The 14664-nt window shown below is 35.5% G+C and overlaps 1 protein-coding gene across 2 annotated transcripts in view; it reads left to right on the forward strand.

Moving 5' to 3' along the window:
- aasdh (aminoadipate-semialdehyde dehydrogenase) overlaps positions 1–14383 on the forward strand; it is a 33534-nt gene extending 19151 nt beyond the window's left edge. For both annotated transcript variants that reach the window (XM_042484107.2, XM_088077972.1), the window contains exons 12-14: positions 13093–13218; positions 13311–13442; positions 13944–14383. In XM_042484107.2, coding sequence (XP_042340041.2) covers positions 13093–13218; positions 13311–13442; positions 13944–14327 — 642 coding nt within the window. In that variant the 3' untranslated portion in view covers positions 14328–14383. The remainder of the gene's footprint in view (positions 1–13092; positions 13219–13310; positions 13443–13943) is intronic.
- Positions 14384–14664: the final 281 nt, after the last annotated feature.

Consider the following 14664-nt stretch of genomic DNA (forward strand, 5'->3'; position numbering starts at 1 on the left):
TTATGTGATTTAATGTGGTTTTCAGCTGTTTTTGGGACATGTCATATTTTGACATTTTTGCCATACTATAGCCTTGTATTTTCGATCATTTTTTCGAAATATCAATTTATGGTGTTTTTGTGCCTTTTTGCAACTTTCTATGCTATGGCGTGTCTCGGAAGGCTATTTTATGTGATTTAATGTGGTTTTCAGCTGTTTTTGAGACATGCCATATTTTCACATTTTTGCCATACTATAGCCTTGCATTTTTTTGTCATTTTTTCAACACTTCAATTTACGGTGTTTTTGTGCCTTTTTGCAACTTTCTATGCTATGGCATGTCTCGTAGGGCTCTTTTATGTGATTTAATGTGGTTTTCAGCTGTTTTTTGGACATGTCGTATTTTGACATTTTTGCCATACTATAGCCTTGCATTTTCGTTCATTTTTTCAACACTTCAAAGTGTGGTGTTTTTGTGCCTTTTTACAACTTTCTAAGCTATGGCGGGTCCCGCAAGGCTATTTTATGTAGTTTATTGTGGTTTTCAGCTTTTTTTGAGTCATGTCATATTTTGACATTTTTGCCATACTATAGCCTTGCATTTTCAGCCATTTTTTCGACACTTCAAATTATGGTGTTTTTGTGCCTTTTTGCAACTTTCTATGCAATGGCGTGTCTCGGAAGGCTGTTTTATGAGATTTAATGTGGTTTTCAGCTGTTTTTGAGACATGCCATATTTTGACATTTTTGCCATACTATAGCCTTGCATTTTTGGTCATTCTTTCAACATGTGAAATGATGGTGTTTTAGGCCGTTTTTTCAACTTTCTATGCTATGGCGTGTCTCGGAAGGGTATTTTATGTGATTTCATGTGGTTTTCAGCTGTTTTTGGGACATTTCATATTTTGACATTTTTGCCATACTATAGCCTTGCATTTTTGGTCATTCTTTCAACATGTGAAATTATGGTGTTTTTTTCCTTTTTACAACTTTCTATGCTATGACGTGTCTCGGAAGGCTGTTTTATGTGATTTAATGTGGTTTTCGGCTGTTTTTTGGACATGTCGTATTTTGACATTTTTGCCATACTATAGCCTTGCATTTTCGGTCATTTTTTTCGACATATCAATTTATGGTGTTTTAGGCCGTTTTTGTAACTTTCTATACTATGCTGTGCCTGGGAAAGGTTATTTAATGTGATTTAATGTGGTTTTCAGCTGTTTTTGAGAGATGTCATATTTTGACATTTTTGCCATACTATAGCCTTGCATTTTCGTTCATTTTTTCGACACTTCAAATTATGGTGTTTTTGTGCCTTTTTGCAACTTTCTATGCAATGGCGTGTCTCGGAAGGCTATTTTATGTGATTTAATGTGGTTTTCAGCTGTTTTTGGGACATGTCATATTTTGACAAATTTGCCATACTATAGCCTTGCATTTTCTGTCTTTTTTCGACACTTCAAATTATGGTGTTTTTGTGCCTTTTTGCAACTTTCTATGCTATGGCATGTCTCGGTAGGCTATTTTATGTGATTTAATGTGGTTTTCAGCTGTTTTTGAGATACACCATATTTTGACATTTTTGCCATACTATAGCCTTGCATTTTTGGTCATTTTTTCAACATGTGAAATTATGGTGTTTTAGGTCGTTTTTTCAACTTTCTATGCTATGGCGTGTCTGGGAAGGGTATTTTATGTGATTTAATATGGTTTTCAGCTGTTTTTGGGTATGTCATAATTTGACATTTTTGCCATACTATAGCCTTGCATTTTTGGTCATTCTTTCAACATGTGAAATGATGGTGTTTTAGGCACTTTTTGCAACTTTCTATGCTATGGCGTGTCTCGGAAGGGTATTTTATGTGATTTAATGTGGTTTTCAGCTGTTTTTGGGACATTTCATATTTTGACAATTTTGCCATACTATAGCCTTGCATTTTCGTTCATTTTTTCAACACTTGAAATTATGGTGTTTTTGTGCCTTTTTGCAACCTTCTATGCTATGGCGTGTCTTGGAAGGCTATTTTATGTGATTTAATGTGGTTTTCAGCTGTTTTTGAGATATGTCATATTTTGACATTTTTGCCATACTATAGCCTTGCATTTTCAGTCATTTTTTCAACATGTGAAATTATGGTGTTTTAGGCCGTTTTTTCAACTTTCTATTCTATGGCGTGTCTGGGAAGGGTATTTTATGTGATTTCATGTGGTTTTCAGCTGTTTTTGGGAGATGTCATATTTTGACATTTTTGCCATACTATAGCCTTGCATTTTCGGTCATTTTTTTGACATATCAATTTATGGTGTTTTTGTGCCTTTTTGCAACTTTCTATGCTATGGCGGGTCTCGAAAGGCTATTTTATGTGATTTAATGTGGTTTTCAGCTGTTTTTGAGACATGTCATATTTTGACATTTTGCCATACTATAGCCTTGCATTTTCGGTCATTTTTTGACATCTCAAATTATGGTGTTTTTGTGCCTTTTTGCAACTTTCTATGCTATGGCGGGTCTCTGAAGGCTATTTCATGTAGTTTATTGTGGTTTTCAGCTGTTTTTGGGACATGTCATATTTTGACATTTTTGCCATACTATAGCCTTGCATTTTTGGGTCATTTTTTCGACATGTCAGTGGGCGGTGTTTTTGTGCCTTTTTGCAACTTTCTATGTAATGGCGTGTCTTGGAAGGCTATTTTATGTGATTTAATGTGGTTTTCAGCTGTTTTTGAGAGATGTCATATTTTGACAATTTTGCCATACTATAGCCTTGCATTTTCGGTCATTTTTTCAACACTTCAAATTATGGTGTTTTTGGCACTTTTTGCAACTTTCTATGCTATGGCGTGTCTCAGAAGGCTATTTTATGTAGTTTATTGTGGTTTTCAGCTTTTTTTGAGACATGCCATATTTTGACATTTTTGCCATACTATAGCCTTGCATTTTCGTTCATTCTTTCAACATATCAATTTATAGTGTTTTAGGCCGTTTTTGTAACTTTCTATGCTATGCTGTGCCTGGGAAAGGTTATTTAATGTGATTTAATGTGGTTTTCAGCTGTTTTTGAGAGATGTCATATTTTGACAATTTGCCATACTATAGTCTTGCATTTTTGGGTCATTTTTCAACATATCAAATTATGGTGTTTTTGTGCCTTTTGCAACTTTCTATGCTATGGCGTGTCTTGGAAGGCTATTTTATGTGATTTAATGTGGTTTTCAGCTGTTTTTGAGAGATTTCATATTTTGACATTTTTGCCATACTATAGCCTTGCATTTTCGGTCATTTTTTCAACATGTGAAATTATGGTGTTTTAGGCCGTTTTTTTCAACTTTCTATGCTATGGCGTGTCTCAGAAGGCTATTTTATGTGATTTCATGTGGTTTTCAGCTGTTTTTGGGAGATGTCATATTTTGACAATTTTGCCATACTATAGCCTTGCATTTTCTGTCATTTTTTCGACACTTCAAATTATGGTGTTTTTGTGCCTTTTTGCAACTTTCCATGCTGTGGCGTGTCTCGGAAGGCTATTTTATGTAATTTAATGTGGTTTTCAGCTGTTTTTGAGAGATGTCATATTTTGACATTTTTGCCATACTATAGCCTTGCATTTTCGGTCATTTTTTAGACATCTCAAATTATGGTGTTTTTTCTGCCTTTTTCCAACTTTCTATGCTATGGCGGGTCTCGCAAGCCTATTTTATGTAGTTTATTGTGGTTTTCAGCTGTTTTTGGGACATGTCATATTTTGACATTTTGCCATACTATAGCCTTGCATTTTTGGGTCATTTTTCGACATGTCAATTTATGGTGTTTTTGTGCCTTTTTGTAACTTTCTATTCTATGGCATGTCTCGAAAGGCTATTTTATGTGATTTAATGTGGTTTTCAGCTATTTTTGGGACATGTCATATTTTGACATTTTTGCCATACTATAGCCTTGCATTTTCGTTCATTTTTTCGACACTTCAAATTATGGTGTTTTTGTGCCTTTTTGCAACTTTCTATGCTATGGCGTGTCTTGGAAGGCTATTTTATGTGATTTAATGTGGTTTTCAGCTGTTTTTGAGAGATGTCATATTTTGACATTTTTGCCATACTATAGCCTTGCATTTTCGGTCATTTTTTCGACATCTCAAATTATGGTGTTTTAGGCCGTTTTTGCAACTTTCTATGCTATGGCGTGTCTCGGAAGGCTATTTCATGTAGTTTAATGTGGTGTTCAGCTTTTTTTGAGACATGCCATATTTTGACATTTTTGCCATACTATAGCCTTGCATTTTCGGTCATTTTTTCAACATGTGAAATTATGGTGTTTTAGGTCGTTTTTTTCAACTTTCTATGCTATGGCGTGTCTTGAAAGGCTATTTTATGTGATTTAATGTGGTTTTCAGCTATTTTTGGGACATGTCATATTTTGACATTTTTGCCATACTATAGCCTTGCATTTTCGGTCATTTTTTCGACATATCAATTTATTTTGTTTTTTTTCCTTTTTGCAACTTTCTATGCAATGGCGTGTCTCGGAAGGCTATTTTATGTGATTTAATGTGGTTTTCAGCTGTTTTTGAGAGATGTCATATTTTGACATTTTTGCCATACTATAGCCTTGCATTTTTGGGTCATTTTTCGACATGTCAGTTGGCGGTGTTTTTGTGCCTTTTTGCAACTTTCTATGCTATGGCGTGTCTTGGAAGGCTATTTTATGTAGTTTATTGTGGTTTTCAGCTGTTTTTGGGACATGTCATATTTTGACAATTTTGCCATACTATAGCCTTGCATTTTCGGTCATTTTTTCAACATGTGAAATTATGGTGTTTTAGGTCGTTTTTTTCAACTTTCTATGCTATGGCGTGTCTCGGAAGGCTATTTTATGTAGTTTATTGTGGTTTTCAGCTGTTTTTGAGACATGTCATATTTTGACATTTTTGCCATACTATAGCCTTGCATTTTAGTTCATTTTTTAGACATCTCAAATTATGGTGTTTTTGTGCCTTTTTGCAACTTTCTATGCTATGGCGTGTCTCGGAAGGCTATTTTATGTAGTTTAATGTGGTTTTCAGCTTTTTTTGACATATGCCATATTTTGACAATTTTGCCATACTATAGCCTTGCATTTTCTGTCATTTTTTAGACATCTCAAATTATGGTGTTTTTGTGCCTTTTTGCAACTTTCTATGCTATGGCGTGTCTCGGAAGGCTATTTCATGTAGTTTAATGTGGTTTTCAGCTTTTTTTGAGACGTGCCATATTTTGACATTTTTGCCATACTATAGCCTTGCATTTTTGGGTCATTTTTTCGACATGTCAGTTGGCGGTGTTTTTGTGGCTTTTTGCAACTTTCTATGCTATGGCGTGTCTCGGAAGGCTATTTTATGTAGTTTATTGTGGTTTTCAGCTGTTTTTGGGACATGTCATATTTTGACAAATTTGCCATACTATAGCCTTGCATTTTCGGTCATTTTTTCAACATGTGAAATTATGGTGTTTTAGGCCGTTTTTTCAACTTTCTATGCTATGGTGGGCCTCGCAAGGCTATTTTATGTAGTTTATTGTGGTTTTCAGCTGTTTTTGGGACATGTCATATTTTGACATTTTTGCCATACTATAGCCTTGCATTTTCGGTCATTTTTTTGACATATCAATTTATGGTGTTTTTGTGCCTTTTTGCAACTTTCTATGTAATGGTGTGTCTTGGAAGGCTATTTTATGTGATTTCATGTGGTTTTCAGCTGTTTTTGGGACATTTCATATTTTGACATTTTTGCCATACTATAGCCTTGCATTTTTGGTCATTCTTTCAACATGTGAAATTATGGTGTTTTTTTCCTTTTTACAACTTTCTATGCTATGACGTGTCTCGGAAGGCTGTTTTATGTGATTTAATGTGGTTTTCGGCTGTTTTTTGGACATGTCGTATTTTGACATTTTTGCCATACTATAGCCTTGCATTTTCGGTCATTTTTTTCGACATATCAATTTATGGTGTTTTAGGCCGTTTTTGTAACTTTCTATACTATGCTGTGCCTGGGAAAGGTTATTTAATGTGATTTAATGTGGTTTTCAGCTGTTTTTGAGAGATGTCATATTTTGACATTTTTGCTATACTATAGCCTTGCATTTTTGGGTCATTTTTTCGACACTTCAAATTATGGTGTTTTTGTGCCTTTTTGCAACTTTCTATGCAATTGCGTGTCTCGGAAGGCTGTTTTATGTGATTTAATGTGGTTTTCAGCTGTTTTTGGGACATGTCATATTTTGACAAATTTGCCATACTATAGCCTTGCATTTTCTGTCTTTTTTCGACACTTCAAATTATGGTGTTTTTGTGCCTTTTTGCAACTTTCTATGCTATGGCATGTCTCGGTAGGCTATTTTATGTGATTTAATGTGGTTTTCAGCTGTTTTTGAGATACACCATATTTTGACATTTTTGCCATACTATAGCCTTGCATTTTTGGTCATTTTTTCAACATGTGAAATTATGGTGTTTTAGGTCGTTTTTTCAACTTTCTATGCTATGGCGTGTCTGGGAAGGGTATTTTATGTGATTTAATATGGTTTTCAGCTGTTTTTGGGTATGTCATAATTTGACATTTTTGCCATACTATAGCCTTGCATTTTTGGTCATTCTTTCAACATGTGAAATGATGGTGTTTTAGGCCGTTTTTTCAACTTTCTATGCTATGGCGTGTCTCGGAAGGGTATTTTATGTGATTTCATGTGGTTTTCAGCTGTTTTTGGGACATTTCATATTTTGACAATTTTGCCATACTATAGCCTTGCATTTTTGGGTCATTTTTTCGACACTTCAAATTATGGTGTTTTTGTGCCTTTTTGCAACCTTCTATGCTATGGCGTGTCTTGGAAGGCTATTTTATGTGATTTAATGTGGTTTTCAGCTGTTTTTGAGATATGTCATATTTTGACATTTTTGCCATACTATAGCCTTGCATTTTCGGTCATTTTTTCAACATGTGAAATTATGATGTTTTAGGCCGTTTTTTCAACTTTCTATTCTATGGCGTGTCTGGGAAGGGTATTTTATGTGATTTCATGTGGTTTTCAGCTGTTTTTGGGAGATGTCATATTTTGACATTTTTGCCATACTATAGCCTTGCATTTTCGGTCATTTTTTTGACATATCAATTTATGGTGTTTTTGTGCCTTTTTGCAACTTTCTATGCTATGGCGGGTCTCGAAAGGCTATTTTATGTGATTTAATGTGGTTTTCAGCTGTTTTTGAGAGATGTCATATTTTGACATTTTTGCCATACTATAGCCTTGCATTTTCGGTCATTTTTTTGACATATCAATTTATGGTGTTTTTGTGCCTTTTTGCAACTTTCTATGCAATGGCGGGTCTCGCAAGGCTATTTTATGTAGTTTATTGTGGTTTTCAGCTGTTTTTGGGACATGTCATGTTTTGAAATTTTTGCCATAGTATAGCCTTGCATTTTTGGGTCATTTTTTCGACATGTCAATTTATGGTGTTTTTGTGCCTTTTTGCAACTTTCTATGTAATGGCGTGTCTTGGAAGGCTATTTTATGTGATTTAATGTGGTTTTCAGCTGTTTTTGAGAGATGTCATATTTTGACATTTTTGCCATACTATAGCCTTGCATTTTCGGTCATTGTTTTCAACACTTCAAATTATGATGTTTTTGCTCCTTTTTGCAACTTTCTATGCAATGGCGGGTCTCGCAAGGCTATTTTATGTAGTTTATTGTGGTTTTCAGCTTTTTTTGAGACATGCCATATTTTGACATTTTTGCCATACTATAGCCTTGCATTTTTGGTCATTCTTTCAACATATCAATTTATAGTGTTTTAGGCCGTTTTTGTAACTTTCTATGCTATGCTGTGCCTGGGAAAGGTTATTTAATGTGATTTAATGTGGTTTTCAGCTGTTTTTGAGAGATGTCATATTTTGACATTTTTGCTATACTATAGCCTTGCATTTTTGGGTCATTTTTTCGAAATATCAAATTATGGTGTTTTTGTGCCTTTTTGCAACCTTCTATGCTATGGCGTGTCTTGGAAGGCTATTTTATGTGATTTAATGTGGTTTTCAGCTGTTTTTGAGAGATGTCATATTTTGACATTTTTGCCATACTATAGCCTTGCATTTTCAGTCATTTTTTCAACATGTGAAATTATGATGTTTTAGGCCGTTTTTGTAACTTTCTATTCTATGGCGTGTCTCGGAAGGCTATTTTATGTAGTTTAATGTGGTTTTCAGCTGTTTTTGGGAGATGTCATATTTTGACAATTTTGCCATACTATAGCCTTGCATTTTCTGTCATTTTTTCGACACTTCAAATTATGGTGTTTTTGTCCCTTTTTGCAACTTTCCATGCTGTGGCGTGTCTCGAAAGGCTATTTTATGTGATTTAATGTGGTTTTCAGCTGTTTTTGAGAGATGTCATATTTTGACATTTTTGCCATACTATAGCCTTGCATTTTCGGTCATTTTTTTGACATATCAATTTATGGTGTTTTTGTGCCTTTTTGCAACTTTCTATGCTATGGCGGGTCTCGCAAGCCTATTTTATGTAGTTTATTGTGGTTTTCAGCTGTTTTTGGGACATGTCATATTTTGAAATTTTTGCCATAGTATAGCCTTGCATTTTTGGGTCATTTTTTCGACATGTCAATTTATGGTGTTTTTGTGCCTTTTTGTAACTTTCTATGCTATGGCGTGTCTCGGAAGGCTATTTTATGTGATTTAATGTGGTTTTCAGCTGTTTTTGAGAGATGTCATATTTTGACATTTTTGCCATACTATAGTCTTGCATTTGCGGTCATTTTTTCAACACTTCAAATTATGGTGTTTTTGTGCCTTTTTGCAACTTTCTATGCTATGGCGTGTCTTGGAAGGCTATTTTATGTGATTTAATGTGGTTTTCAGCTGTTTTTGAGAGATGTCATATTTTGACATTTTTTCCATACTATAGCCTTACATTTTCGTTAATTTTTTCGACATCTCAAATTATGGTGTTTTAGGCCGTTTTTGCAACTTTCTATGCTATGGCGTGTCTCGGAAGGCTATTTCATGTAGTTTAATGTGGTTTTCAGCTGTTTTTGAGACATGCCATATTTTGACATTTTTGCCATACTATAGCCTTGCATTTTCAGTCATTTTTTCAACATGTGAAATTATGGTGTTTTAGGCCGGTTTTTCAACTTTCTATTCTATGGCGTGTCTCGAAAGGCTATTTTATGTGATTTAATGTGGTTTTCAGCTATTTTTGGGACATGTCATATTTTGACATTTTTGCCATACTATAGCCTTGCATTTTCGGTCATTTTTTTGACATATCAATTTATGGTGTTTTTGTGCCTTTTTGCAACTTTCTATGCTATGGCGTGTCTCGGAAGGCTATTTTATGTGATTTAATGTGGTTTTCAGCTGTTTTTTAGAGATGTCATATTTTGACATTTTTGCCATACTATAGCCTTGCATTTTTGGGTCATTTTTTCGGCATGTCAGTTGGTGGTGTTTTTGTGCCTTTTTGCAACTTTCTATGCTATGGCGTGTCTCGGAAGGCTATTTTATGTAGTTTATTGTGGTTTTCAGCTGTTTTTGGAACATGTCATATTTTGACAATTTTGCCATACTATAGCCTTGCATTTTCGGTCATTTTTTCGACATATCAAATTATGGTGTTTTAGGCCGTTTTTGCAACTTTCTATGGTATGGCGTGTCTCGGAAGGCTATTTTATGTAGTTTATTGTGGTTTTCAGCTGTTTTTGAGACATGCTATATTTTGACATTTTTGCCATACTATAGCCTTGCATTTTCGTTCATTTTTTCGACATCTCAAATTATGGTGTTTTAGGCCGTTTTTGCAACTTTCTATGCTATGGCGTGTCTCGGAAGGCTATTTCATGTAGTTTAATGTGGTTTTCAGCTTTTTTTGAGACGTGCCATATTTTGACAATTTTGCCATACTATAGCCTTGCATTTTCGGTCATTTTTTCGACATCTCAAATTATGGTGTTTTAGGCCGTTTTTGCAACTTTCTATGCTATGGCGTGTCTCGGAAGGCTATTTCATGTAGTTTAATGTGGTTTTCAGCTTTTTTTGAGACGTGCCATATTTTGACATTTTTGCCATACTATAGCCTTGCATTTTTGGGTCATTTTTTCGACATGTCAGTTGGCGGTGTTTTTGTGGCTTTTTGCAACTTTCTATGCTATGGCGGGTCTCGGAAGGCTATTTTACGTAGTTTATTGTGGTTTTCAGCTGTTTTTGGGACATGTCATATTTTGACAAATTTGCCATACTATAGCCTTGCATTTTCAGTCATTTTTTCAACATGTGAAATTAGGGTGTTTTAGGCCGTTTTTTCAACTTTCTATTCTATGGGGTGTCTCGGAAGGCTATTTTATGTGATTTAATATGGTTTTCAGCTGTTTTTGAGACATGCCATATTTTGACATTTTTGCCATACTATAGCCTTGCATTTTCGGTCATTTTTTTGACATATCAATTTATGGTGTTTTTGTGCCTTTTTGCAACTTTCTATGTAATGGTGTGTCTTGGAAGGCTATTTTATGTGATTTAATGTGGTTTTCAGCTGTTTTTGAGACATGCCATATTTTGACATTTTTGCCATACTATAGCCTTGCATTTTCGGTCATTTTTTCAACACTTCAAATTATGGTGTTTTTGTGGCTTTTTGCAACTTTCTATGCTATGGCGGGTCTCGGAAGGCTATTTTATGTAGTTTATTGTGGTTTTCAGCTACTTTTGGGACATGTCATATTTTGACATTTTTGCTTGCATTTTTTGGTCATTTTTTCGACATGTCAATTGGCGGTGTTTATGTGTCTTTTTGCAACTTTCTATGCTATGGCGTGTCTCGGAAGGCTATTTTATGTGATTTAATGTGGTTTTCAGCTGTTTTTGAGACATGCCATATTGTGACATTTTTGCCATACTATAGCCTTGCATTTTCGATCATTTTTTCGACATATCAATTTATGGTGTTTTTGTGCCTTTTTGCAACTTTCTATGTAATGGCGTGTCTTGGAAGGCAATTTTATGTGATTTAATGTGGTTTTCAGCTGTTTTTGAGACATGCTATATTTTGACAATTTTGCCATACTAGAGCCTTGCATTTTCGGTCATTTTTTCGACATCTCAAATTATGGTGTTTTAGGCCGTTTTTGCAACTTTCTATGCTATGGCGTGTCTCGGAAGGCTATTTCATGTAGTTTAATGTGGTTTTCAGCTTTTTTTGAGACGTGCCATATTTTGACAATTTTGCCATACTATAGCCTTGCATTTTCGGTCATTTTTTCGACATCTCAAATTATGGTGTTTTAGGCCGTTTTTGCAACTTTCTATGCTATGGCGTGTCTCGGAAGGCTATTTCATGTAGTTTAATGTGGTTTTCAGCTTTTTTTGAGACGTGCCATATTTTGACATTTTTGCCATACTATAGCCTTGCATTTTTGGGTCATTTTTTCGACATGTCAGTTGGCGGTGTTTTTGTGGCTTTTTTCAACTTTCTATGCTATGGCGGGTCTCGGAAGGCTATTTTACGTAGTTTATTGTGGTTTTCAGCTGTTTTTGGGACATGTCATATTTTGACAAATTTGCCATACTATAGCCTTGCATTTTCAGTCATTTTTTCAACATGTGAAATTAGGGTGTTTTAGGCCGTTTTTTCAACTTTCTATTCTATGGGGTGTCTCGGAAGGCTATTTTATGTGATTTAATATGGTTTTCAGCTGTTTTTGAGATATGCCATATTTTGACATTTTTGCCATACTATAGCCTTGCATTTTCTGCCATTTTTTGACATATCAATTTATGGTGTTTTTGTGCCTTTTGCAACTTTCTATGTAATGGTGTGTCTTGGAAGGCTATTTTATGTGATTTAATGTGGTTTTCAGCTGTTTTTGAGACATGCCATATTTTGACATTTTTGCCATACTATAGCCTTGCATTTTCGGTCATTTTTTCAACACTTCAAATTATGGTGTTTTTGTGGCTTTTTGCAACTTTCTATGCTATGTATGGTCGCAGAAGGCTATTTTATGTAGTTTATTGTGGTTTTCAGCTGTTTTTGGGACATGTCATATTTTGACAAATTTGCCATACTATAGCCTTGCATTTCTCTGTCATTTTTTTGAAATGTCAAATTCTTATGTTTTTGGCACTTTTTGCAACTTTCTATGCTATGGCGTGTCTCGGAAGGCTATTTTATGTAATTTCATGTGATTTTCAGCTGTTTTTGGGACATGTCATATTTTGACAATTTGCCATACTATAGCCTTGCATTTTCGGTCATTTTTTCAACATATCAATTTATGGTGTTTTGTGCCTTTTTGCAACTTTCTATGTAATGGCGTGTCTTGGAAGGCAATTTTATGTGATTTAATGTGGTTTTCAGCTGTTTTTGAGAGATGTCATATTTTGACAATTTTGCCATACTATAGCCTTGCATTTTCGGTCATTTTTTCTACATATCAATTTATGGTGCTTCGCGGGGTTTTTTTTTTTTAACTTTCTGTGTTTCTGAAGGCTTTTTATGATGTTTAATGTATTTTTGAGCCTGAAAACTACATAATCAAGCATGTCGAGAGATGCCATAGCATCAGATTTTGCAAAAACAGACAGAAACACTGTTAAACAGCATGTCAAATTAACGACCAAAAATGCAACATTATAGTACAGAAAAACTGTCAAAATATGACATGTCAAAAAAGCTGCTGAAAACCACATTTAACCACATTAAAGAGCATGCCGACACACGCTATAGCATCAGATGTTGCAAAAATGGCCTCAAACAACATAAAATAGCATGTAAAAAAAATAAAAAAAAAGACCAAAAATGCAATACTATACTATGGTAAAAAATGTCAATCAAATGTTGACATGCTATTTTATGGTGTTTTTGGCTGAGGACGTATTATTACGATGTTTTTCGTGATTTTTTATGGTATTCTATACTATGGTATTTTTGTAATTTTTATCTTTTCATAATTCTGTTTTAACTAGGCTATTTAATGTTCTCATTTTCCTTCTGCAAAGCCAAAGTTATCTAAACTGATACATGTAATAGAGATAAACAATGTGTGTGTTAAATGTGTGTGGTCTTTTAGGTTAAGCAGTGTGTATGGAGGCGTCACTGTGGGGGTGGAGCTGTGTTTTCCTCCCCATACCTCCACAACTCACTCAGACGACTGTACGCTGCATCACTTGGAGGTCACCTACTCTGTCTTAACCCTGTGAGAAAAACAAAATATCAGTTTTCTTTCACTGAGCAACATTTAGAGATAAAGTGCACTTTGTTATCTCATAAGTGTGTTTCCTGTCTCAGGACAGCGGAGAGGTCCTGTGGTCGTACCGTAGAGAGACCCCGCTCTTCTCATCACCAAACGCCTCCTCTGGTCAGGTGGTGATCGGCTCAGTGGACGGAAACATCTACTGCTTCAGCAACACAGGGACACTGGTGAGAGGCAGAGCTTAAACTGCTGAATTTTTGTACAGTGCACCATGTTATAGAGTTTTATAAATGTTTTGACACCTGCTGTGACCACTGGTGTTGCAAGTATTGACATCTTAAAGGGATAGTTCTGATTTTTCTTAAAGTGGCAACATATGAGGTACGTAATAACAGTCAGTGTGTTACCTACAGTTGATGGCAGTCGGCAGGGCCCCAGTTTGGAAAAGCAGGCAGGAGTACAGCGTCAGTTCCTGTTGGAAAGGGTTTTCTGACAGCAAGGTAGAAGGTTAAAAATATTCAAAATATTGCATACACTTTAACTGACATTGATCCACAGCAGTACATTACTTAAATTCTGTGGAGATACTCCTATCTGCTTCTCCAAACTAGTACTGTTGACAATATACTGACTATTAGTAAGTAGTCAGTAATCAGAACTATCCCTTTAAGGATTACAAGTCTTGCACTCTGAGAAAAATCTATTTATAAATGTGTGTTGCTCTGCAGGTCTGGAAGTTTTTAACAAAAGGACCCGTCTTCTCCTCTCCATGCGTCACACCAGACCAGCAGAGGGTTCTGTGTGGATCACATGACGGCTGCCTGTACTGCTTGAACTGCACCGACGGCTCTTTGGTTTGGATTTTCCAGACCACAGGAAAGGTGTACTGCACTCCGTGTGTGTTTGACAGCTCTGTCGTGGGCAGGAAGGGGATTCTGGTGGCTGTTGCCTCCACAGACGGGACTTTGTGGATATTAGATGGAGAAGACGGGCGAAGGCTGGCCTCGTTCTCTCTACCTGGGGAGTTGTTTTCATCCCCAGTGGTGTATGGACACTTTCTTGTTGTCGGGTGCCGCAACGACTATGTGTATTGTTTAAATCTGACTGTCTAAGAGGAAGCAGTAGAATGAGATGTATTTCTTTTTATAATAAACAGTGATGGCCTTTATATCTGTGTCAGAAGGTGCTTTGGGAAATAAGCTTTAACTAACATTCAGGGAAATAATGAGCCTCCAAGTTCAGACATCAGTATTTAATTTACATTATTCATAACATTTTGTGTCTCTTTAAGAATTTTCTCATGAATATCTCTAAGTGGGACAAAAAAAGTGCAAATAATACCAAACATTTTTCTTGTTACATATAACACTGCGTACACTACACTATTGTGCACGACCAACGTTAGAAACAAAATGACAAAGTGACTCTTTCTGACGCCTTCCGTACAGT

This window comes from Plectropomus leopardus, chromosome 5 (assembly GCF_026936395.1).
Source record: "Plectropomus leopardus strain MGB_pleo_1.0 chromosome 5, ASM2693639v1, whole genome shotgun sequence".
NCBI lineage: Eukaryota > Metazoa > Chordata > Actinopteri > Perciformes > Serranidae > Plectropomus > Plectropomus leopardus.